At 36.9% G+C, this 26,726-nt stretch overlaps 2 protein-coding genes and 1 long non-coding RNA gene across 7 annotated transcripts in view; 1 reads left to right on the forward strand and 2 right to left on the reverse strand.

Annotated features, from left to right (window-relative positions):
• Positions 1–1,076: 1,076 nt before the first annotated feature.
• LOC101162283 (protein kinase C delta type) lies at positions 1,077–19,278 on the reverse strand. 3 transcript variants are annotated; one of them, XM_020703273.3, is made up of 17 exons: positions 18,873–19,278; positions 11,099–11,229; positions 10,659–10,931; positions 9,185–9,347; positions 8,826–8,857; positions 8,652–8,737; positions 7,892–8,021; positions 7,645–7,751; positions 7,462–7,558; positions 7,170–7,285; positions 5,629–5,802; positions 5,377–5,468; positions 5,226–5,288; positions 4,934–5,072; positions 3,696–3,884; positions 3,476–3,604; positions 1,077–2,238 (listed from the first exon to the last, which is right to left on the reverse strand). In XM_020703273.3, the coding sequence occupies exons 2-17, from the start codon at positions 11,205–11,207 to the stop codon at positions 2,083–2,085; spliced, it is 2,055 nt and encodes a 684-aa protein (XP_020558932.1). In that variant the 5' UTR covers positions 11,208–11,229; positions 18,873–19,278; the 3' UTR covers positions 1,077–2,082. The 3 variants fall into 3 exon arrangements, with proteins under 3 accessions (XP_020558932.1, XP_011473358.1, XP_078803455.1); XM_011475056.4 differs by having other exon boundaries at positions 7,170–7,288; XM_078947329.1 differs by lacking the exon at positions 18,873–19,278 and adding an exon at positions 18,209–18,372 and having other exon boundaries at positions 7,170–7,288.
• LOC144992180 (uncharacterized) lies at positions 18,963–26,725 on the forward strand. Its single transcript, XR_013656047.1, has 5 exons — positions 18,963–19,097; positions 20,689–20,724; positions 20,811–20,905; positions 26,378–26,489; positions 26,586–26,725. It is a non-coding gene; the product is annotated as an uncharacterized LOC144992180 (long non-coding RNA).
• The window catches only part of fgd5a (FYVE, RhoGEF and PH domain containing 5a), a 34,854-nt gene continuing 30,980 nt past the window's right edge, over positions 22,853–26,726 (reverse strand). For 2 of the 3 annotated variants that reach the window (XM_004068959.5, XM_078947325.1), the window contains exons 17-21: positions 26,573–26,675; positions 26,339–26,475; positions 25,727–25,855; positions 25,200–25,360; positions 22,853–24,707 (exon numbers count right to left, since the gene is read on the reverse strand). In XM_004068959.5, coding sequence (XP_004069007.2) covers positions 24,671–24,707; positions 25,200–25,360; positions 25,727–25,855; positions 26,339–26,475; positions 26,573–26,675 — 567 coding nt within the window. In that variant the 3' untranslated portion in view covers positions 22,853–24,670. The remainder of the gene's footprint in view (positions 24,708–25,199; positions 25,361–25,726; positions 25,856–26,338; positions 26,476–26,572; positions 26,676–26,726) is intronic. The other variant, XM_011475058.4, reaches the window with a different exon arrangement.

The following is a 26,726-nucleotide window of genomic DNA, read 5'->3' on the forward strand; positions in this document are numbered from 1 at the left end:
GGAGAAAGGCGGACTGACTCTACTTTTTAGCTAAATAGATGACAGGAACTCGTCAACCGATAGCAAATAATGGGTCGGGTCAGTGCACAGCGGTCCTTCACGCCACTCAGGGGTGTCAAGTCGGGTTTTTGGAGGAGAGGGCGGGAGAAATTGTTAAAAATGCAGACTGTCGGTGTGAGTGCAGTACGTTGACATATTTCACGTGCTTCTTCAGTAAAGTCGCTTTTTTTTTTAAATCGAATCTGTGAAAGCTTTTCAAAAAGCTCCCGAGCGCGCGACGTTGACGAAACAACATTTTATCAGTCATTTGGACCGTTAAAGATTAGTGAGGAGCAGTCTTCACCAACAGCCCAAGCCGTTATGCCCATTGTGACGAAAGAAAAAGAGCTCGTGCGCTAACGCGGCAGGAAAAAAAAAAAAGATTGCCCATTCTGGTTTTTACATTAACAAGGGAAATAGTCGGTGTCGAGAATAACCCTTAATCATACGGATTTATTTTAAAATAAATTCATCAAACTACAAGTATTGGAAATATTTAAGACGAGTTCATTCTTTTTAATTCGCTCCAACAATATGCGTTTTCTCTTTTAAATCAAAACGGCCATAAAACTGAAATAAATGCGAGGCTTCACAGAGGGTTGTTCCAAAAAACATTATGTAAAATGTCATCTTCTTCACATAAAACACGTTATAAACTAAACTGTAGGGTGAAGACTTGTTTAATGCAAATGTCAGCTTTACGGTTTTGGTAATTCAGAGGATGAGGACGGTCTCAAATGCGCTGAGCAACTCAAGCTCTCTTCAGGCAGACATGTGCACCACGCACACATTACCGCTAGGTGGCAGTAAACCATTTGTGTGTCGAAACTGTCAAATTCCTGTTGGCTTTCACATTTTGATGACATGTGCTGCCAGATGCATTGAATGACGTTGGTACAAAATCTTACAATAACTAAAACGAATTTAAAATCTTGTGTATAAGCTTTAGCATTAACAAAGTGGGAGGTTATTTTGTTACTAACCTGAACTGGGGGGGGGGGTTGCATTGTTTCACATAAAACAAACAAAGCAAACAATTAAGGTTTACAGTACATTTATTTAGAATCAAATGTGAAACTGAGACAGTAAACGGTAAAAGCCAATTCTCTAATTCTATCCATTTGGTTTATGCATATTAAAACCTGTTTCAACAGAAAAATGCCCAACGTTCCATGAAAACAAAAACCCTATTGTTCCATACACATAGCTTAGGTACCTGTGTTAGTATTGCATATGGAAAGAGGAGGATACAACTTAGTTTAATATACAGAATAGCATTTGGTACAAGTAGTGCACAAAATACGACTTTCATTTAAATCTCTTTAAAAGTAGGACTCTGAAGGAATCATCTCCAGTAAAAAAAAAAAAAAAAACACTACGAATGCTCACTTGCCTCCAAATATATCTAAAATTTAACTTCCTAACTATTTGCTTACAGTACAAGAAAGAAAAATAACTTCAAATTGAACAATTGTCTGTGCAATGACTACCTTAGCAAGTATTTCCACCAAGAAACAATACAACTGCCTTCACAAGAGTTTATATGCATCCCAAAAACAGCTGGTGAGACAGAACTGTGCAGGTGATTTTGGCCTGTATGTTTTTTCTAGATATATACAAAATAACTGATTAAACAAAAATTTTACCCTTTGCCTGTGACTACAAACTTAAAAATACAATGATGGTAATAATATAAGTTTAAACTATAACCTAAACAAGATATGTCAAGAAAAAATAAAATACAAGTGAATTCATCATCGACTGTACCACAACAGTTGTTGCAAGAAAAACAAAACAAAAACAGAACTCCCATCCTATCCTGAATTTAAAAACTATTATTTGCCTTATAGTTTCACAATTAAAGCTGAGTTTTGCTATCGACATTAAACATTTTGGTAACAATCACGTTGCAGAAGAGGGACTTTAAAAGTCAGAGTGAGACTCAAACCCAGCTGACAGAAGAATACATAATAAAAGAATTGCACAGCCCATAAGACTGCAGAGGTATAGCTGTGCTTCAGAGAATGCTGTTGTTCCTGTTCATTAGGATATCATATTTTCCAGTTTTGGGTTGATGAAAGAAAAGCCAGCGAATGCATTGCAGTCCATGGATTCAACCAAGTTTTTGTCACACTTGGAGAGGTGGGGTTTCTCATTGAGGAACTCACGATCAAAGTTGCTGCAGTCACTTGGGGATTTCTGTGGATAATAGGCCAAGAAATTCAGTTAAGTTAATATAAATTAAAGCACTGATAGGATCAAAGTCTAATATACACAATTGTACAAAAAAGCAGGATGGTATGGTCTAAAGCAGACAGATTTAACTTTATGGTCTGTATTGTAGGGCAACAATATTTCAGGCTTGCTAAAAGACTTCTACCGTTATTCTCTATTTTTTATCCATACATTTTTTTCAGGAGGGGGGTGTCTTCTTTGAATCACAAATAAGTAAGTTACGTTTTTATAGCACTTTTCCCAGAAAGAATCACAAAGTGCTTTCCAATACTCGTGAAAACTATTTAAAAAGACAAAATAAAACAAAAGTTGTACAAATTATAAAAGATTAAAAAAGCAGAATTACAAAATGATGACAACATAAAAACCCACATTTAGCTAAAAGTTTTCCAGGTGTGTTTTCAAAGGCTCAACCGACTCAATGGAACACAGCATAAAAAACAGCAAAAACTAGAAAACTTGTCCAAAAAAAAAAAGGTTTTTCGAATTCTGCCAAATGAAAACATTTCAAAGCCTTTTAGAAAGGCTGTAAACTCTTGTCCAAAAAATATTTTGTTAGAGGATGTTCGGTTGGCCGTTCTGCAGGGCCAATCAAGTGAAGTATTTCAGGCGAAGATGATGATTTGCTGACGGATTTTTTGAAAACATTTGTTTATTTATCTGTGATGGGCCGTGATCTATAGTCACATCCTTAGGGATTGACCAGGCGATTGTGCTCTACGTAATGAGCACCACTAGTTTACATGTTTGTACATTTCTAGAGGTCTTTTCAAAAGAAAATGTCTATTCGCACGTGATTTTCTAAATACGTGCAGCCAGCCCTGAACTCTTTTTTGGCTGCACAGACCTAGAGGAAGGGTTAAGGTTAGGATTAGCGTTGGGTTAAACCACCAAATAGTTCCTGCGCGCATCCGTTTTTGCATCTCACCGCTCCTTCAGGGGATAAACCAAATGCGGAAAAAACATTTCACACACCTTGGTGCGTGACAGATGATAGGACTTTAACTTCAAGTCTAACTTTAAATACGTGTGGCCAACAACAAAATGCAACCTTCGACGCACTTAAAATGCGTGTGGAGAAGGCAGCAATGTGCATCTTGGCTGCATGTGGCCAACATGAATTATCATCACTTTTTGTGCTGGTCGCACATAAATACATATGGAAAATATCAGATTTAATAAAAGAAACAAAAGGTCGTACCACTTTTGGCTTGTAGGGGGGTTCCACTTGTCTCTTTTCCAGAGCAGTCCAGTTGATGGATTTAAAGAAGGAATGTAAACGAATATTCCCAACCACACTCATCCTGGTAATCGGATCTTTTATAAACAGCTGAGAAAAATAAATATTCAAGAACAGCAGATTAAATAAAAATATTTAGAAAGAGATGAAATGGCACACATTTCTAACAACAAATACTAACTTGTTCAAGCAGATTCTTGGAGTCCTTGGTGATCCATCGAGGGTAGTGAGGGGTGTCTGTCCTGATGGCTTCAAACAACTCGTCTTCGTCGTCACCTTGAAAAGGTGACTGACCAATCAGCATCTCGTACACCAGTACACCAAAGGACCACCAGTCCACTGAGAAGGTGTACTTTTGTCCCAGCAGGATCTATTGAGACAATTGATCAACATCAAAGTAATGAAACAATAATGTCGAGTTCAGAAAAATGTTGCCATTTATTTAATATAAAGCCATTTAATAGAAAGTGGCAACAACAAAAATTAACTTTTTTCAATCAATGGCTTTGTCCAAATTCGAGGGTTTCGTTCCTCCTGGGATGCATTTTTAGGCTGCAATTTTAGGCTGCTTATGTCACAGCGCTGCCACAAGTGCTGTCCAAATTCAACGACTCGTTTAAGTCTCCTGATCTGGAGTATCCTTCTATGCTGTCCATATCCCAAGATGCATTGCGGCCGAACCCATAGATTTTCTGACAACAATGGCAGACTGTAACACGGGACTTGGAGTTGGAGAGAATGACACCTTTTTATAATTACACCTCCCAGATTCAAAGTTGGATTAAATAAGCCAGGACATTTTTGAGCCCTGTGCCTGGTTCACTACTCCTCTCTGTTCGGGACTAACGGTTGCTAGGCGACAGGACATTCGCCAATGTGCATTCACCTTCTAATACATTTTTCCCTTCCGGGGTCGGGGCTGCCTGAGCCTCAGGAGAAACCCTGGACAGGTCACCAGTCTGCCGCAGGGCCACATTCACACACACATGCACTCTCACATTAACAATTTAGAGTAACCAATTAACCTATGAAGTGTGTTTTTGGACAGTGGGAGGAAGCCGGAGAAAACCCGGGACTTGAACCAGGGGCCTTCTTGCTGTAAGGCAAGAGCCCTAACCACTGTGCCACCATGAAGCCCATTTGCCAATGTAATGGCTGGAATTATCTAAAGGCCAGACTCGTCCAAATTCACAGTTGTTAACATTCAGCCTACCCGCTTGATGAAGGACACGGCCAACGTCGCCCGGGAAGGCCAGGGCCATTGAAGGATGCAGCCCTCGAATTTGGACACACCCCATAATGCAATGCTAGCTAAACAGCCCTCTGATAAATTACTGAGGGAAATCCTGAGTGTGGTGAACATGAAGTTAAAATGCTTAAAATTATAAACCATGCCATCAGATAATCCCTGAAACAAACCTCAGGGGCAATGTAGTCTGGAGTTCCACAGAATGTGGAGGCTCTGTTTTCTTGAGAGATGTTCTCTCTACACATGCCAAAGTCAGCCAGCTTTATGTGTCCATCACAATCGAGCATGATGTTGTCCAGCTTCAAATCTCTGTGCACATAAAATAATAAAAGAAAAAATACTGTAAATGTACTCACAATGTTTTTAGACTAGGTGTAACCTAAACAAAACTAACTTGAAATGTCTTATATCAAAGTCGCATGATAGTTCAGACCAAAGTGCAGAATGGAGTTTACATCATACCTGTAAACGATTCCTCTTGAATGAAGGAAATTCAATCCCACCACTATCTCAGCAGCGTAGAATCTACAGTTACAAAAACACATTTTTACCATCATGAATAATGCTCAACAGCAAAGAGAAGGTCCATCAGAACTGCGTCTAGTGAACTGACGTGGCTCTGGTGATATCAAAGCGGCCTTTGTCTTGAATGTGAAACATCAAGTCACCCCCATTCAGGTACTCCATCACAAAGAAGAGGTGCTCCTGTGGAAAAGCACATCAAACTAGGAATGAACATGTGAAAATTCACATACAAAGTCAAGTAAAGAGAGCTTGGAAGTCATCTCTTAAACTTCCACTTTATTTTCAGACAGCAGAATAAAGTGTATTTTACTGGAAGATTTTCCAGTGGGTCATCTCTTACATTGGACTGGAATGTGGAGTAAAGGTGAGTGAGGAAGGGGTTCTCCCAGGCGAGAGCCAGAACTCTTTTTTCCACCATGGTGCACTCCACATCATCATCCATGAGAACAACATGCTTCTTCAGAACCTTCACAGCAAAGAACTGACCCTTTCCTCTCAGCTCTGCCAACAGGACCTGGGAAGTGGAGAAGTAATGCGTTAAAGCACGGTCCAAAAAATACATGCTTGTTGTGGTGATTTTGCAAAAACAATACGAGCAAATGGAGCATTCGTGACAAAAGCTTACTCGGATGTGAGAGGCTAATGTGGACAGTAAAACCAAAGCGGAGTTAAGTCCACTCAGTAGCATGAACAACCACTAGAGGTCCTCAGACAAAAGGGTTACCAGGAAACAGTCTGAACATTTCTCACACAATTAAAGGCTGTAAGCCAAAGTCTGAGCCTTAGGTGTCTGCATTCCAGCTCTTTAACCCTCGTCTTAAATGTGTTAAAAGGCAGCCTCTTATTTTTTTTAACAATTTATCATTCTGAAAATGTAGGTATCTCAGAGTTAAAAGTTGTAACTAGATTAGTTGAAGTATTTTACTCCGTTCTGATGAATTATGGGTTTCCATCTTATCTACAATAAGGCCCCACTGACAACCAAGAGTATATGTTTTTTCTAAATCTCGATAGGGGTGATTCATGTCGGAGTAAGACACCTTCATGCAATTAAAAAGGGTACATTGCAGTTTCTCTGTAATCAAAAATGAGGTTTTAGGAAATGACATTGTTTTTTTCATGATAGAGTGAAATGTGCTAATAAGACATTAAAAAACTATTATATAAAAAACATACAACCAACCATATTTAACTAAACATATACATGTTGAGAATGTTAAGGAATGTTGCATTGTTTTTACAAATGATATCACTGGAAAAAATAATGATTTATTGAGTTTCATATTGTATAAAAAAGTAATTCAAGTCTCACTCTGATTATTTTTTGATCTGTTGTCAAGTGTTCCCAGTGGTGTTTTAATTATGAAATAAAAAACGTGTTGTTTTTAAGCGGCAGTAGTTTATTAGAAATTTGCCACCGAGTACTGGTGGAACCACCGGTGCTGAGCAACCCCACCCCAATACCCATCACCCATAACTGAGCTCTCAGTTTACACTCTCTCTAGCTTACAGTTCCTCACAACCCCAACCTAACATTACCAGTGCAACATAAACGGGCAACAATATTGGAGCTAACCAGCTGTGCAGTTTTGAGCCAGATGCCAGCTTAAAACAAGGAAAACAAAGACGTAATCACCTACACGTGGATGGGCTGGGAGTTTTTGGCCCGCCCATTGTATTAGAATCGTCACAACTACAAACAGCATTTTTCCCATCTATCCCTAAGGCATAAGAGTTTGAGTAAAGAAATACTCGGAAATGCAGTTTTCATTGTATTTTTTTTTATACATGTCCTCCATCATCAGAAAATGCCATAAGAACATGTTAAAAAGACGATATTCACTGGAGTAGGTCCTTAAGGACGCAGACCACAGCGCATACCTTGCCAAAACTTCCTTTTCCCAGCACCTTGTGGAACACCAAGTGATTGAGAGTGAGGTGCAGTTGAGGAGCAGGGGATGGGGTAGGAGATGGGGTAGGAGTCTTGTTCTTGTCATCTGCTGTAAACACACATTCCCAGACTTTGAGTAAACAAAAATGTAAATCTATAGTCAAAGCTATATGCAAATTCAAGGGAAGAAAAAACTAAAATCAGAGATTATGAAAACAGGTGATCAGCATCACAATGACACTTTATGCAAACAAAAAAATGGCGACTGGTGATGCAGCTTACCATTCGGGTCTACTGTTGTAGTCTTCACGTCTTGGTAAATGCCAACATCGGGTACTTCGGCCTCAGATTCAGAGCCCTGAGATTTCTTTGAGGATTTCTAAAATGCAAACAAGCAATTTAAAAAAAAAAACTCAAATTACTTTAAATTAGGTTTTCATTTTCTTAAACAAACTATTCACCAACCTGTGAGACCGTGAGCTGAGACAGAGCTTCTGCCAGCAATTTCTGATTGACTCCACACAGATTAGCCACTTTGCTGTTACAATTAAAATGAACGTTCATCGAACAAGCTAGGAGAAAGGTTGTAAAAAGAAAAAAAATGGGTAAAAAGTATAGTTAAGATGCAGATAAAAATAAATGTGGCCTAAAGGAGAAGATAAAGAATATACAATCCTAAAAGGCAAAAGTACAACCAAAGAAGCGTATTCACCTTCACATTTCAGGCCCTGCTTGTAGAGGCCCCACAGCAGGCTGCCACAGTGGTCGCAGAATGTGGGGCTCTTGTAGTTGTAGGCCTTGAAACGATGTGGCATATCAATCTTAAAGCGCTCCTTCTGGAACTGCAAATGCAAAAGGATTCATGAAAATTCATCAAATAATATGCAGAGTAGACAAAAAAAAAGGGACATTTATAGCTGCTTTTCAATATAACTAAATGGATAAACTGCATCTTTGTTTCCATTTGATATATTTAAAAAAAAAACATTTTAAAATTGGGGCGACCATGGTGCAGCGGTAGGGCGGTCGATCCTCGTGAGATTGCAGGTTCGATTCCCGCCTTGCACGCTCATGAGTCGATGTGTCCTTGGGCAAGACACTGAACCCCACCTTGCCTCTGATGGAAGGTTGGCCCCAGTGTTTGGCAGCGGAGCCGCCATCAGTGTGTGAATGTGTGTGTGACTGTAAAGCGCTTTGGGCCTTGTAGGTAGAAAAGCGCTATATAAGTACAAGCCATTTACCGTTAAAATTATTTCCCAATTCTAATACTTAAAATATCCCAACAAGATATTAAACTTTACAAGGTTTTAGAAATAATAAATAAAAAAATTAATTAAAAAAGAAAGTCCCACTGCTTTTGATGCAACAGAAAAGCTGAAAAACATTTTTCATAGAACCAAGCAGCCTCCCCACATCAGGTCCACATCTGCAGTTAACATATTTCATTCTTTTGTAGCAGAGGGAACGCTTACCATAGTCTCACGACTGTTGGCTGCTGTTCCAGTACAATTGTAAATGATTTTGTCTTTACACTTCTTGTGGATTGCAGCATTGCATTCTGGGAACATACATAGAGTAGTTAGTTCAGTGTGACATCAAATGCGTAGATTTAAAAATAAAAGAAAGAAAGAAAAGACTCCACTTACGTTTACACTTGTAACCTTGCTTGTTGAGTCCCCTAGAATACAGGAAAAATAGGAAGAGATGTAAAAAGGTTGGTTTCTTTAGGTTGAACATGCCAAAGGCTAAAAATGTGCATGCAAAAAAAAAAAAAAATCATGTATGGACTTTAGTTTAAGTGCTGAGTTTGGCTCCATTAGATGAAAACAACTTAAAAACATTTTCATAGTAAACATTACATAACTAAAATGTAAAAAAAAAAGAAATGAGAGCAACACTTAAAAAAGTGTGTAATTTGTACATCAAACAGATGCATGTCTCCCTTATTGAAGACTATAGCAGACAGAACTTTGAGGTTTTAATATCAGCTGTCAGGTCGTCTCACCACACAAATTCTTTACAGACAGAGCAGAAGGTTGGTTGGTTGAAGAAGGTGGCGATAAACTCATGGTTCTTGATGATGTGAATTTTTGGCTGCCTTACGGCTCCTCTCCTTCTGGGCAGGGTGTATGTTTCTTCCTCAGGCTTCACAGACTGTGTTGTTGCCACTGAAAGTGGAGATCAGTTTATGGATCAGTGGAGTTTCTTTCCAGTCTACAGATTAGAAAACATTTGTCATTTCAAGTTTTACTCTAAAAGAAAAAGTTTAATTTCTACAGCCAAGAATGAGTTTTAATTTTGTTCACCTTTTCTTTAAGGATGACTCAGTCATCTGATTTTTCTTTAAATTGCCAATATAGAGAGAAATTAGGAACCGCAGTTAAACATTTTAAAGAGAAGATAGTGAGCAAGGAATGAGACCTGCTAGTAAAAACAAAACTTCAGAAGAAAATTAGAGTGTGTGTGTGTGTGTGTGTGGGGGGGGTGATAATCAGAAAAGGAGTCGCCTTAAAAACACAACACAGTGAAAAGCAGGAAAGGTGGTTAGATTAAAGAAAGACTGGAAAAAGGCCACAATAGGAAACAGATGTACACCGAAAACACAATTTTGTCAGCCTCCTACTCTTCTTAACTTATCACTCTGCTACCAATGAAAATTAATATTTTTAAGGTAGAAAATAAATTAAAATAGTATACCAAAAAAGTCAAGAAGTAACACAATAAAACATATTCCCTGAATCAGCATTTAAGATTCAAATGTGTGCAATCAGGAATAATAGTCTTGCTTTTTCTCTGTTAATCTGTACATTTGAACATGGAAATGACTGTTATTAGGACACTGCTAAACATTATGACCCACAAATTACATTTTATAAGTCACTTTTTGGTTTGATTGTGTAAACAGGGTTTTAAATAGTAAATATTAAGTATTTCACAAACTCCAATAAATATTTTTTCTGTGAAAAAAGAACTCTGCTTATTGGGTAAAACATTATCTCAAAAGGGCATAATTCTGTAAATCATGTTTACAAGTGAGCATAAATCAGCAAACCAACATTTAAATGCTTGTACTTTTAGCAAGAATTTAAGGAAAGAAAAGAGGAAATGTCCCTTTTCAGTAGAAGACAACAACAGAAGGGAAAACGAAAAAGGGGCAAAGAATATTTGGCCTCACTCCCTGTTGGTCTAGTGGGTACGATTTAGCACCACAGAACTTAATTACATAATAGCATTTCTTTAAAGTTCTCTCTAAAAATATTCACCTTAAACTTGTATAATTTTTCACAGACTTAAAAAAAAAACATCAAAGTTGGAACAATTCCAAGGTTTCCCAAAAAACATTTACAGTCACTGTTATCTGTAATAATTTGCTTAGACAGGATATAAAATACATATATGAAATTAAACAGATATAAATAAAGCAAAATATTTATGGAGTTTTATAAAATCAAATTTTAGAGATGTAGTTGAAGTTTTACCTATGTCACCGTCCTCCAGGAAAAACTGCACTGCCATCTGAACCTTTCCTGATGGCTGCAGGTCTACCCAGAATTCATTTTTGCCACTGGTCTTGGCCTTCTTACAGCGCTCTGCCAGCACAGACATTCCCATGGTGGCTTTGGCCACGGTCACATCAGTGCCCTGCATCAGGATCACTTCAAGGACACGACCCTCGTAGATGTGAGCATCAAAACTGGTCATCCAGGGAGGATACATGGTTGGTTTCCTTTGAACCAAAGCTTTCCCTCGTTCTATTAAAAAATAAAAAAATAAAGTAAGAAGAAGCAACAAAAAGCCAAAGGAAAAATATGCTTGTGGTCACCTGACCTCAACAGATGAGGCCACTTTAAGACTAGAGCATGGGGCATCCTTAATGCACCACTTTCCTGTCTGTACAGAGCCTTACATGCAAACATACCTGTGTTGATAGAATCCTTCAGTCTGATGGCGCATACGGGAAGGTCATTGAAAGCTGGCAAATCCCCAGCTTCATAAGCGTTGATGGCGATACGCAGGAAGGGCGGCATGGTGACCTCTCACCTCAGTCCCCTATAAGAATGAACAGACACACAGGCTGTGCTCAGTCACCTCTCATTGCATCTTGCACATTAAGCATCAATAGGGCTGCTGAAGTTCTGCACAGCATGGAGAAACTAAGCCAACAGAATCTTCAGAAACAACCCCAACTAGTACAACAAAGACTGGGCATACTAGGAGACATGGAAAACAAAACAAAAAAAGGAAATGCACTACAAAATATTTTAAATACTATTAATAAAAAAAAAAAACATTTTAGGTAGCAGTATGTTTTCAATTCAAAATAAATCCTAATACTATTACTTAATTTCAAAACAACTACATCTACATTTAGAAAATGTACTTTTATATGTTAAGTTTACAATATAAAAGCAGTAAAAAGAAAACTACAACAACGATAAAGACCACAAAAACTGAAAAAAACGAAAGATGTGTGTAAATATGAGGATTTTGTCATTTTGTCAAGTTCCATATATTCTGGAATGAAACTGTCCATATCATGAAAAAAATGGAAACTGAGTTAACTTCATTTGGTTGGAGCCGGAAAGAAGCCATTTTTATGGGTGACATCACAGTCAGTCCAGTTCTCATATACAGTCAATGGTTCAAACCCTCGTCCTAAAAAACATGTGTTTGTGTCTTTAGTAATAGATATTCAAACATCACCTGCAACTTGGTGTTCACAGTGGAATTTCTAAACCACTAGAAAACTTTTTCCTTTTTAAATAATAACAATAAAAAAATAACTTAAAAGCCCTGATACTGTTTCAAGCCAAAGAGAAGACTTGAGTTCATTCATTGAGGTGAGGCCTCCAGTCAGACGCATTTCTTATAGTGACTAGACAATTTACAGCAGGAGTGGAATTTTCCACTGATGTCATCTAGTGCCAGTGCAGTATGATAACTCTGCATGAACCGGACACATCTCTAGTGGAAATGTGTCGTAATGGAATTAGCAGGATGCTGTAAAAAGGCCTAACAATCAGAAGCACAAAGATGACGAGTTTGTGCATCAAAGGGAGGCCTGAGTGAGATGTTAAACAAAAATGACATTCAATACGTTCATAGACTCGAGCTTTCAACAACACAATGTAGTTGACGCTTGCATTCTTGTCATGTGAAGCTGAACAAATGACTCATAATTCAAGTGACTTTTCCTGCAAGAGTCAAATCAGACGGGCAAAGATACCATCAGAAACTCACAAAAGTGAATGCAACTTTTTAACAATTTTGACTCATTTCCAGGTTTTTGCACATTCCTCTACGATCTTTACAGATGGACAAAAATGACCAGAAAAACAAAGGGAGTTTACACAGGATATAGCTTCATTTCCCCAGGGAGAGAGGACAAAATTATCAGATGCATCAAGGAAGGGAATAGGTTGAAAAACAAAAAAGTAAACTTTAAGACAAAAAAAAAAGCCCTACTTACTGGAGCTTAAACAAGCAAGTCTGAGATCGTTTATTGTGCGTAAAATTTGACCAGATTTGCCATTGCCTTAACAAAAAGCAACAAACTACTACTTTAAAATGCAGAGCATGGCTTGTCTACTCTATCTGCAATTACTGCGTTTGGTGAAAAAATGTGCATAAACAGACTTACAGGAAAAAACTATATAAGCTCGAGCTATATTAGAAGAAAAAAAACTAAACAGATAAACATCACTAGGGGCATACCATTAAATGCTACATGAGGAAAATGTTGTGTAAGCCTCAAGACCCAAAAGGAAGATTGTGTCAGCTTTTTCCATTGTCGTTTAGTCTGTACAAATGTCAAAATAACCTAAGCTTTAGTTTTCAGCATGAAGAAAACTAAATTACAGCAAATCCTGCATGAACTTTACAGATGGAAAATAAGCGAATCATAATGATGAGTAGAGAAGCTGCATTTTCCTTCTTAAGAAATTGTAATTTGCCTTTACACTCATCTCAGTCTTGCTCAACCGTCACATGCATTTCTGCTTTCAGATCTGGATTTCTGAAATGTATTTCTATGATTTTTCACATCAAGAGCTTCAAATTTTCACCTACCAATTGCAAAGAAACTATGCACTTTTTTTTTTTAATTTAAATTTTTTTTTCTTCATATGGTTTGAATTACAACTAAACAATCTAACCCGAACCTTTGCATTTGAATTGTATAGACCTTCAAATACATTACATAAAATTAGGGCTGCACAATATGAGGAAAACCCACGATATGCGATATTGGTGATTAATATTGCGATAACAATATAATTTGTGGTATATAAACAAATAGCAAAACACCCAAAACATCATTCCCATTTCATTGCAACAGTTTAAAGATTATACTTCAAATGACCCTTGTCGACATAGGAGGCAAACATCTAACATAATAGACTCCATTTGATTGGTCAACAACATGAAGGGGTCCATCCAAATGGTCAAATGCATGAAGGGATTTATTTGATTCATTAAATGCTTCAGGTTGCCATAAGATTGTTTTAGCACATTTAAGGTAAACATTTATTGCAATTTTCGCTGTCTTTTGGAATATGCATTTTGCATAGCTGGATATCGCGATAACGATACATTTGCTGTATATTGTGCAGGCCTACATAAAATACAATTTTTGAAATTCACAGAATCAATGTAGACTAGATTTTATGCATGCATGCAACATTGCTGCTTCTGAGCTAATGTATTTCTGCTGAGAACTGGCAACATAGTTGAAAAAACCCTCCAAGGGTGTGGATGAGAAGAATTACACAAAGTCATGCAGTAACCAATTAATTCAGGGAGCCAACGTTAAAGTCAAATGAGTGTACTTTATCACAGATCTCCAAGAGAGAGAAGTGAAAATCCAAGAGCAGAGGTTTCACAAACTAATAGAATAAAGGCCAAAAGAGAGAGATGGGGGCTTAAACTGGAGAAACAGGCATTTGTTCTTGAACTGATGGTTAGAGAAGAAATATGTCAGGAAAAAAAGCAGAGCTAATCGACAGACAAAAACAGAGTCAAAGTGCAAAGCCTAAAAGAGAGAACAGTAGAAATCTGGCTGGACAAGAGTCTGAACTGGTTGGAAAACATGGATTCCATATATTGGAAGGTGCAGAGCAAATTATACTTCTTAAAAAAGACTTGTCTCTTTTAGTGTCTGCCCAAAACTCCTTTTTAGGTTTCGTTAGTCTGTTGTTTTCAGTGCCCTGTTTTATGCTGTGGTGTGTTAGGGGGGCTATGAGAGCAAAAAAGTCATAAAACACCGATTTGCCCGATTAAGACGGCAGGCTGGACACTGAACTGAACGCTCAACTACTTTTATTCTTTTTTTCTTTTATTCTGATCAGCTAATTGGACAATTGGCATTGTTTTTATGGTTTTTGTGATTATTATTAGTACTTTCAATATTTTTCATATATTTTTAGCATACTCATATTTAATTTATTGTGTATATTTTGAGCATTGGAAAAATAATAAAAAATTCTTTAAAAAAAAAAAACAATAATAATAAATTACCAATGCATAAGTCACCTTTTACCATCAGGAATTGCTGCAGTAAAAACAGAAAAAGTGCCAGAAAAACAAAAAACAACTGCACTCAGATATCCTATCTATGAAAATGTTCCTGCTTGTTATTGCACCCAAATGTTTCAACATAAGAAACTTAAAATCCAATTTTTCCCCAATTGGATTACACTTGAGTTTTTCTCGTTAGAATAAATTAAACCAAAACAGGGGAAGAAGAGTATGATACACTAAAGCCATTCTCCGTGATGCACCATAAACAAGCCAATGAGTAGAGATTTTCCCAGAAACCCCAGGGATTCAGCCGGTTAGACAGGCCGGGCAGATCTGAGCCCTCCTACTAATAATAATGACATCCATGTATCATCTGTTAAACAGTGACAACAAAGAGAGAAGACCATTTTGAAATCAACCACAACTGCAGTTTATGAGGCGTCAGTAACATTTGAGACTCTTCTGCCTCCAGAAACAGAAAAAAGGCAAATAAAAATACAGTATGATTACTAGTATTACAATGCTGTTAAATAAAGAAAGTTGAATAAAATCATTAAAAAATCTGTTTTTAAAGCTACCTGGTAAACGACCATTGCAATGATCATGACCCGTTTCTCTGTAGCCACACAATAACTAATAGAAGTCTATTTATAGCTTTTTGGAGAAAAGTTTTTAAGTGTGAGCTGTAGCCTGAACTAATGACATGGCTTCTGTGAGCAACATGAACCAGCAGTCTATTACGCAACAGCATTCGTTTTCCCCGCACTCTCCAATTGTTCTCTCATCCAAGAAATTTGTCAAAACATCACAAAGTAATTAAAAAGCTTCACCTTTGGTGACTAGATATCAGGTTGCTTTTAAACAAATTTAAACCATGCCTGTGACTTTGCATTTGTTGACTTTGCATTTGCTGACTCAATGTTAGAGGCTAATAGACAGAGCTGGGCCATCTAAACATTTTTTACTCGCATCTTAATCATCATCACTTCAATGACTTGTGGATTCACTTCACCAATAAAGTCTGGATTGTCTGGTTTATCTTTGATGAAAAAAACAAAACAAAAACTTTATAAGTATTGATTTATGATCGCATTTGTGAGAGAATTCAATACTGGGCAGTAAAATCTAGACTAATAAAGAGAAAGTAGTAACATTTCATCATAAAAGAATTTAGACAACCTTAAGATAAAACTGTTAGCAACAATAAGGAAAATTTGCCAAATTTTTCAAGTTTAGATATCAGCACAACTTTACCCCGAGGGTGGCATTCACATGCTTTAAATTCCAACAAAAGATTACTGTAAACAGAAAGAATAAAAACTTGCCCTTATTGTAGCCAACACATTCTTGCTTCTTCAGTAGCTTAAAGCGCTGCGTTTGATTGGGAATTGAAGGGAGATGCATCGATGCATTTTATCCATCAGACAGAATCGCAGCCTAACCTATGGAACCTTGTTTCCTGCTGCACAAACATAATACATGTTGTGCCTTTTGAAAAGAAATATGCCAGAATAAGTTCAAAAATGATAAACTGGGCAACAATGAATATGTTCTAAAACAAATTAAAATGATAAAATAATCCATACATGTGCATCGGTGTCTTCCTGTCATAAGCATCTGCTGGTTTTTTTTACATTGTTATGGAAGCTGAAAAACTTGTTAAAAAATTTCCTTAATTGTCCTTACTCTAAATAATCTCTAGTTTTTTTAAACTAATATTGAAAAATATATTTAAAAAAATTGAACTTTTTTCATAATAAAACATAATAATATATACACGTGTGTATATTTGTTGGCATTAAAACAGCTAAAACCATAACTTTGTTTTTGTTTGTAGGCAGACCAAATAGAGAAATAGTGAAGGCAATATGAAACTCAAAATAATATAACAGCTGAAATCAGTTTAAACTATACTAAGACTAAGGTGAATGAAACTATTGACAAGTTTTAAAAAGTTAGGAAAGTGAATTACTTCAAGCCCTTTTTAAAACTATTCCATTTTATGTAGTTTTATAATTGGTTTGAACTCGTTTAAAAAAAAATTGAGTTTCCACATACTTAAAAAAAAACAATAAAACTTTAAATATTTTTTTAACACCTGGCAGTGAACAGCCTCTAAACCCTGTAGGTAATAACCCAGAACAAAGAAGGTTTTAATGAGTTTCTGTGGAATCTGACAGAAGGGGGAAAAAAATAGTTTTTCTCTAAAGGCTTTATGTTGTGCACAAACCGATCAAGATATTCTGAAAGAGTGGGGGAAATGATGAAGGTCTAAATCCATCACTCTGGAGCTAAACTTATTCCGAAATGACCAAAAATAATTAGATATAAATGTAATTGTCACCATTAAATAATTAAAACTCTTGAATATGAAGGATGGCTGTGAACATTTTTCCGCCTTCAAATTTTTTTTGATTCTTTCCGAGTAGCATTAAGCTCTTTGGCATGAAGTTAAACCAGCTACACCACCATGGAAGTAATCCAGTCACTGTGCTTAAGGCTGAGCATGTGTTCGCTAGCTTTCAAAGGGGTGTCGATTTCTGTCTCATTCACAGTTCACAAAGGCAGTCTAAGCAAGATACCTGAACTTGATAAGACTGCAAGAGCCAGGAACAGGAAAACACAAGCCTGTGATGAGAGACGTCAAGTTATCAAAGCTAAAAGTTGGAAGAAACCAAAATAACTGCATAAGGACACTGATTAAAATGAAATTGGTAAACCACTTGGTTGTGAAATTTGAAGCTTTATCAATTTGTAGCAGAAACTGACACATAAAATATGATTAAAACTTTATCTAAACATGTATTAGGATAACTAATACACAAACAACTGCACACCTTTCACACTGGCAACTGCTTCCTTCTCCACTCACTAACATGGTATTAAACAGAATACTGTAAGCATTAGCTCGTTAATTCCAACAAATCAAATGTTTGTTTACCATCTATCTGTGCTGGTCTATTAATTTGAAGTTGCTGGGTTTGCGTGACACAGAGATGGGAGTAGAAACCCCCAACGAACTGATGTCTCAACTGTACCCACAAAGCAATTTGTGATGCTGCAAGCCAATATTGACACACCAGTAACCTGGGGCAGATTAGGTTACCTGCAGCCAGCCTTCACAGCACAGACACCATCCATAAACACACACACACACACACACACACACACACACACACACACCCACACACACACACACACACACACACACAAGAGTGGGAGTAGGTGTTGCAAGGCTTTGCAGGCCGTGGAAAAAATGTTTCAAAAATATATTGATGGGTTGAACGAAACTAGTCAATAAAAGTTAATGAGCACTTGAAAATAAAAATAAAAATAAAACAAACAGGAAAATCCTCACCGCTAGGCAGAACCTTTAAAATCAAACACTGTCACCTATGGGCAAACTCCATTTTTAGCTATTTTATCTACCTGAGCATTTATAATGTAAATGCCCTAAACACAATTCTGATTTAAATGGGACAAATAAAGAGTTTCTAATGGAGCATCTCACCTGTAAAACATGCAAAACTGTCGCAAGTAGTTTAACCGCAAAGGTGAATCAGTTCACGTGGAAAAATGTGACTACCTACACAATAAAATTAATGGGAAAAAAATGAATGTATAAGCAATGTGCCTACATGAAAACAGTCAACGGAAATATTTGAAATCTGCTCTGGTTGTATACACACCCCAGTCTAATGGAAACTGATGACATTTCAGCAGTTATGAACGTTTATTCTTGTATTTGAGAAACTCAAATAAGTCTTCTTTCGGTTTCAACAAAACAAAAAAGAAAAAAAAGGAAAAGTAAGAAAGTCAAACAAACAAAGACTTCTATTTTCAAGGCTAAGTTTCTATTGGGGTATTAAAAGGTATATATGAAAAGCTTTGCATGAAATATAAAAAGCAATTGGGTAAAAACAGGATTGATCACAATCGTGGCGTTTGCGACATCTCACGTTAACCGACAGTTTAAACCCCACAGTAACAACAGAACCAGTCATCTGTAAAGCCAAACATGGCTTTGATTCTCTGTGTAAAACACGGTGCAACAATCAATAGTTTGTTTGTTTCTTTTAGGCCTAAATAGGAGGTTCCTGTCACAACTTTCAAAATACGCCAATTAGTTTGTGACAGCAGCAGCTGAAACTGCTTTACGTTAAATTAGAACTTACCTCTTTGGCAGTAAACAGTCGTGTCTGTCGCTGGTGCTCGCGGAGTCCGCCGGTTTTCTGAAAGCTCGATTCTGACCAACTTCAAAGACTGTTTGTTTTTTTTTTTTAATTCAGGAAGTGTTCATGTCAGCGTGGAGGTTCTTACTGGGACTGCCAGCCAGGTCACACTGAGGCTCTGTCGAAGGCGTCGCGAGCTACAAAGACAAGACGTGTGACGTCAAGCAGGTGAATTCGTGAATTCCCACACAAATGCGCACACGCGCGTACACTCGAACACACTTTAAATATAATGTTCACTGACTTAATGCTTGCTTCATCCGCACACAGAACCGGACTGACCACTTTTTAATGTGTTCTGGGAAAGGCGGACACTTCTGGCTGTGTCAGCCTTAAAAAACACGGAAGTATCCGGACCCGTGTCACTTGAGATTGTTTGTTTAAAAAAAAAAAAAAAAAACTTCAGATAATTGTTAATTTCCCTGCACCACGCCCCATTTTATCCCTCAAAAGACAAATTTGGCCACTAAAACCTCCAGGAGGTCGTTCTACACCATCAGTTTTTGTAATTTTATGACAGCAGACAATATGTAAAAAAAAAAAAAAAAAATAAAAAACCTGATTCTGAGTCACCAGCCCTACCCACCAAAACTAAAACATTCCCAACACAAAGACAAGGTACACTTGACTGCCTGCCTGTGACCTATGTATAGCTCTGGACAAGTATAGGGATGACGAAAACATCTATAAATGGACGTAAACAGCGGGATTACTAACACAAAAAAACCATTACTCATCAAATCGCAATAAACATAAGTTAGAGATGACATGCAAAAAACAGGACAATGTTTGAGACTGCTTATCAGTTACATTGGGAGAAAAATCAATTAGTCTTACAAGCAAGTTTGAATTCATATCAAGTTAAAAGTATTGTTATTCCCAACAATTTTATATTTTAATTTACTAAAATTCAAATTTTCATACAAATTAAACAAGCTAAAGTTAGATTTCCCAAATGGATGAGTGCTCTTTTCGAATAAAACAAAGTATACTTCAAAGAACATAGTTAATATAGTTAAAAAACAAACAAAAAAAACCTTCAAATTCTCCAATGGCCTTTTTACTTCCTTGACACTTCCCTGACAGTGCTGCATTATTGGCTAGCAAAATTCCTCCCTTGAAAACATTCACAGACTTATGCCATCCTTGTTTTTTTTTCTCTCATAATGGAACCCACCTCCAGTTTCCTAAAGGGTCTGTCTTGCTTTAAAAAAAAAATCAGGTCATTCTAGTTTAACCGCTAATCCCAAGATTTTCTTTTTCTTGGCAAACGTGCAAGAAAACTTCCCTTAATGACAATTTATAGTGGGAAGAAGCCTATCTTAGGGTGCTGAATAACTTATCGATGTAAGTGTTCCTGTTACCTGCAGTTATGGAAAATAACCTGAAGCGAAGTTTAAAATAGACATGTCATTAACAACTGCAGAAATTCCAGCCTTACCAGTTTGTACAGTTTAGGAACAGTAAGTGACCATTGGTTGTCTTAAGCATCCACTTTAAGAAATCATAATGTGTTATAGAAATGTTAAAGCTTTTGTTCTTTTCTTAGGCAGCGGGGGACTCACATGTTTACTGTCATGAGGGCCAATTCTACCATTCCAGCAATTTCAGAACAGTATTTGCTGAATGAATAGAGGGACATAATAAAAAATGTATCAAGTGACAAACACTAATACCATGTTTTTCTTTTTTGATCTTCTTTATCAAAACCTGAGCTAGCCTTATAGCATTTTTGATTACTTATGTTTTTCTGAAACAGGAATAGAAACTCTTGCTTGACAGTGATGGTTGTGAGGTAATGACAATTTAAGCATCACCCTGAAAATACACAAGGGTCAAGATGCTCCATAAGAAATAATCAACAATACTTTCCACTTTCAGTCACCTATGAAAAGACTATAGCTCAAAAGAAATGGAAAAAAAACAAGAAAAAGCACGTCAGGAAGCATTTTTCAAGTGGGAACATGATATCTCAGGTAAGAAAAATGTGTCTGCAGAACAGCAGATCGCACGCACAGCCGAAATGACACGCTGTACTTTTGTCTTGCTTTCAATTAAATTTGGCTTCCATTGTGCAGCCAGCTTTGTATTGATAATTTGGTGTATGAGAGTTGTACACACAAACCAGAAATTAATAAGCCAAAATACTATTAATTCATATTATCATGGGTATTTTTATTTTATTTTATACCAAGCACAATTAAAAAATCTAACCTCATTTTGATGTAATTACTTTTTCTTTAAAATGTCTAGTTCCGATAAGAAAATATTATTTGATTTCTGGTGCTTTTTGCTAACCAACTGTCAATTTTCTATGTGCACGTTTTTTTACAAAGTTTTTTTTTTTTTTTTCTACAAGTGTCATCAGCTTCCAGGTAATGACATGATCAAAATCTCAGGTTTTGTACAAGGAATCTTTGTATCTTTGTCCTCTTAAAAGATCTTTCTTTTCTAATATGCTCAGACTGTAAAAACTGGAAAAAGCTCATCTCCTTTCCACCAATAGAATAGAAAGGTTTTGTCAAACCAACCTGGTGCTGAACAAGGTGCCATGATACTTGGAGGAAATGAACATTCACTGCAGTCACATCTGTTCTCTCTCCTGTCTGTCTTTTGTTGCTTTGAGTAAGTATTGGGTCACTGACACTCCTGAGATTGTGTAACTAGAGCAACACCAATCTTCCTATTTTCTGTTCTGCGTACTTTCTGACTAACTTTATTTGATCCAATTGGTTTTGGTCTCTATTTGCAGAATCAGCACTAACAGTGTTTTGAAAACTGTCCAGTTAATGGTAAATTAATGTGGGGGAGCATACAGTACTTGCAACTGAAGATCATTTTCTTCATTATAATAAGAAAAACATTTTTTAACAGCATTCTTTATAAATTGTTAATTTACTACGACAAAAAGTCCCTAGGTTTTAGCAGTTTGGCTGAAACTTGAAAAATAAACACATTATCTGGACTTTCGGATCCTTTTCTGAAGAGGAATGTCTAAATGGGGGCCAGAGGGAGGTATCATGGCACCATGTCAGAGGACTTTGTCCTTCCGCTGCTTTGGGATTCCCTCCAGAGCTGGAGGAGATGTCTGTTTAAGGGGAGGTCTGGGGATTTCTGTAAAGACTGCTGCCCTCTGCAAGCCAGGTCTAGGAAAAGGAGTGGAAGATAAATGAATGGATGATCTAAAGTGGGTGCAGTGTATACTATATTTGGTAATGTTATAAGAAAACAATATTGAACATAAATAGTGTGTAATACTTAATCTTGTTTACTACATCTGTTTACTACATATGTTGTAAACACAGCATAACTTTAGTCTTAAATAGATTTACCGATATCTTTAAAAAGTTGGTGTCAACAATCGTGTTTTTCTTCATAAAATAAGCAGCATTTACGATAAAATGTCAGACACAGATGGGGGATGAAAACATATTCATTGAAGATCAGACACAAACTATAAGTTTGTGAGTCAAAGTTTTAAAATAAATGACAATAAAAAAGACACTACGCAGAGGTGCAAAATCCATTTTTGCGAGGAAAAACTGGTATAACATTTCCATTTATCTTTCAAACAAAGCTGTTTTTGTTCGAATTGCTGTTTCACACTCAGAAGTGGAAGAGGAAGTCTTAAGCCTTTGTATCAAGATTATATCAGCTTGGCGGGACGTGTTGCTGCACCCTATTGGACAAACACTATCTTACACAACTTACATTTTGCCAACATCATCCCACAAAGCTTCAGTGACTGCATGCAGCCTCGGAATTTAGATGACAAGCATACTAAGACTGCAAAAAACAAAACACACAAAGGGGTACTTAAGTGCACACTCTTATCTGTCAGGCCGTTGTTCCATTATGTTAGTCGTCTAACTCAGCTCTCCTTTATCAGTAAAGTAAATGATTAAAAATGCAGGCCTACACTGTTATTGTCCTTTGGATGCAAATTTTAAAGTGATTTATTTTTAATTTGTTCCTATTTACATGAATATTTACAACACACTGCATGCTGGAAGTGTAACCCATAACTTGTTGGGTTTAGGCTGTAGGGAATGTATAGAAAATCTGAACAGACAAAGGCACAAAAGAGAGCTTCAAAAGAAATGTGACATGATGAATGAAGGTATATGTGCAGTAGGGATGCATGTTGATTAGACAGATCCTGCTTTTTAGGGTTTATATTAATAAAAAGGTGTCTTACTAATAACACAGAAAAACCATAAATGAACATAAAATTCCCTATCCAGGAGACATGAGCAGCACAGATGAGTTCAACACAGACAGGATATATTTTTATCCAGCAGCATACATCAAGAAAAATGCTGTGATAAAATATCACAATCATATATCCTTTTATATGTGGCTAATACTGTAACGTAATAGAAACATGTTAGAACAAAAAAATCAAAACATGTCTGTCCATACAGTACTGTGATAACAGAAAAATGAAAGATACAGTTGAATTAGAGGCACCATCCTCAGAATAATTTCAAATTGCACAACCTTCAATGAAAAATAATAAATTGGCACTTTAGATCAGCACAGCAAATTTCAATGATGTGTAAAAGATAACTGTTAAAATACATTTATAAAAGTGATTGGCATGCTGTAAGAAATTTTACAGTTTCATTTAAAAGACATTGACTAAAACACCACAATAAGTATAAAGTTCACTTACAGTCATGAACACAATATTTAATGAATTTTGTGTAATTCCATTTTATACAAATCATTTTTATATATGATTTCATTATCTGCAGTGTAAATTTGACAATTTATGATTTGAAACAGATATTTGTCAAAATCGGGCAAAAATTTCCCCAATAAAACGAATGGATGATGATGTTTCACATATTATTGCAAAGGAATCAGCGTTGGCCTGGGAACGCCTTGGGGTCCCTCCAGAGGAGCTGGAGGAAGGGGCTTGGGCGAGGGAAGTCTGGGCATCTCTGCTTAGACTGCTGCCCCCGCGACCCGGTCCCGGATAAGCGGAGGAAGATGGATGGATGGATGGAATCAGCGTTACTTTGTCCTGAAGAGAATTTTGTTGTTTAATGAAAAAAAAAAGGACTTCTTTTTGTATGCAGGGATTAAATAATCCTGTCTTGATCAAATCCCCTTAGAAATGGCAGAACATGTCAAAAGAGGCAATAGAAATTACAGTAGAAATGCACAGCGCCATCTCAAAAACAAAAAGTCAGTGTCACATAGATACCAGATTCCTGTAGTGTTTTAACTTGTTTCAAGACAGTTTGTTTGCATCTTTTTTTATAAACTTAAAGTGTATTTGAAGTAATTTCCGAATAATTCCTCTTTATTTAAACAAAAAAACTGAAGATGTTTCTGTTAGATGAGAAATCTTAAAAAAATAAAGAGAGAGAAACTAATTAGAAATGGCTGCAATAAAAATCTTTCTTGTAATATTTATCTTTTTAAAATTAAGCTGCTCTTGAAAAGGGAAGGCCTTGGTGAATGTTCATGTTTGTGGATATTTATCCAGTTTGTCGCCACAGATGCTGAAATCCTCCTGGTTTGCCTTGGTTTCTTTTCCTTTTTCCTTCGGCCACAAGGTGGCATCCTCCTTTAAAAGGTCATTAGGGGGGTTAGTCTTTGAATCCCACTGAAAACCAGATGTGATACATGCTCTCTGATGGTCTGTGTTTAGGCGCAGCAGGTAGTTTTGTTGTGTTTCACAAAGTTCTAGCAGCCAATGGGAGAAGGGCTTTAAGTGAACTGAGCAGATGCTATAAAACGGTGGCTTCTTCCATGGCATTAACCCATCTGAAAAACACAAACATTTAACAACAGTTAGGTACAAAAATATAGTTTTGTTATGTGTGGTCTTACATGTATATAATAATAAGCAATAACTCAGGAAATATATCTGATCAGGACTTTCAGAGACAAAATACACAAAATCTTTTGGAGTCATGTTCTTTCGAAGAAAACAACAAAAATATTTAATTTTCTATAAAGACTTTCAGATACAACAAAATGAAAATATCAGGATAAATACTAAATACTGTGTTTAACATTTTTTTAAATACACCATTGCATAAGCACACAACCCCTGCCTGCTGATGTATTTATTGCCACCTCCTCCAAAGAGGAAGAAAAAAACATCTTCCTGCTGATAATGCACCTCCAAACTAATGCTGTCCCTTCCAAAGCTTCTGTTTGATTCCCACATAGAAAAACTACTTCTATTTACTATTAAACCTTTAGGCTCTATTTCAAAAATGAAAGCTTTTCTAGTGATCTCACAGTGCTTACCTGCGTGCCGTGTGTTGATCATCGGCTTTGAAGGTATAGTAGAGGGTTTTCTTGTGGTACAAATGAAACACGCTGCTGCTGCTGCTGTCTTCTTCCTCAGGCGCCTCGGTCAGCTTCACAGTGAAGCCCTGAAGAGGCAAACTTTCTGAAGCCACTTTGTCCTAAAGAAAAGAAAAAAAAACAATGAAATGTCAAACTTTGCAGAAAGTAAAAGCGTCTGTACTGCTCTCTAGAGCTTTAGGGGAACAGAATTTTTATGCTTGAAAGAACAGAACAGTGCAAGATGCACACTTGTAAAAAAAAAAAGAAAGGAAAAGAGAGCACAGAGAATCCCTTTAGTAGTTATTCGTTTTCTGCTGATGAAACTGAGAAAAGACTGAGATGTGCTGTTTAAGGAGCTAGCAAAAGCTGACCAGACATGGAGAGGGATGGACGAAGACTGCAACACAACAGCTCTGCTAAAATCAAAGTGAAATAAATGAGTGTGTGTTTTTGGGGCTGGTGCGGGAGACTCTGTGCCCCCTCACCTCGCGGGCTGTAAAGGTGTAGAGCACCTTATCTTTGAGGAGGAACCACAGCCTCTTCCACTTTCTTTTGCTCTTCTTTCGCCGCTGCAGGCTCCCACTCATGGTGGAGCCCTCCACGCCGAGTGAAACCTGATGACACATTAACATCCGTCAAACAAGAACTCAGAGAGAGGAGAATGAATATGAAAAAATATACAATCAAATCACTTTCTGAGAATGTAATTGGTTTGCAACTGTAAGGTCTACTGACAGCTGCTTTACACTATAACTGTTAGTTTCTAAAACAGACATTAAAGGTAAAAACCCTGATAACAACAAAACAAGGAACCCTAATGCTTAAGTACAAAAACTCATCAACTTGTGGTTTGGGTTTAATGTCCAATAAAGGAATATAAAATTCTTTAAGCAAAAATCTTAAGTATTCTCTACAAAACCCTTAGGTTTTAAGGGAAAAAAAAGATATTCTCAATTTCTATCCCTATTTGGCTTGTCATAAATACGCAAAATAAGAGCAAAATGCTTAAGATTTAACTGCCTAATTGCATGAGAAAAATCCCATTTTGAAATTTTAGATTAAAATTAGATGCAAAAATGTGAGACAAAACATTCCACCTGGGTGAGGTTGGAGGTACTTTTTCTTAATTTCCACAGACTGGGGGGCTGCAGACTCTGGAAGACAGTTGAGAGGGGCCGACTGACCCGATGACTTCGGAGGCTGGAGTTATCACAAGCTGCTGGAACGCTGCCACCTGCAAGTGTGAATGTAAGTGTTGATTTATCAGGTGAACAACAGGTGTTTCTTTTTTATTGAATGTGTGTATACAGATATGTCTAACTGAGATTCACCTTTTTTCTCTAGCTCAGCAAAGCAGAGGTTGCACACTTTTGCCATCCTATCTTTGAGGTACTTCAGAGGGTATCTGTTTCTTGAGCAAGCTCGACATACCACCTGCTCAAAAAGAAACAGAACGCAGTAAGACTGCAAATTCCCATTCAAACA

Source organism: Oryzias latipes, chromosome 5 (genome assembly GCF_053564925.1).
Source record: "Oryzias latipes strain Hd-rR chromosome 5, Olatipes_Hd-rR_3.1".
Taxonomy (NCBI): domain Eukaryota; kingdom Metazoa; phylum Chordata; class Actinopteri; order Beloniformes; family Adrianichthyidae; genus Oryzias; species Oryzias latipes.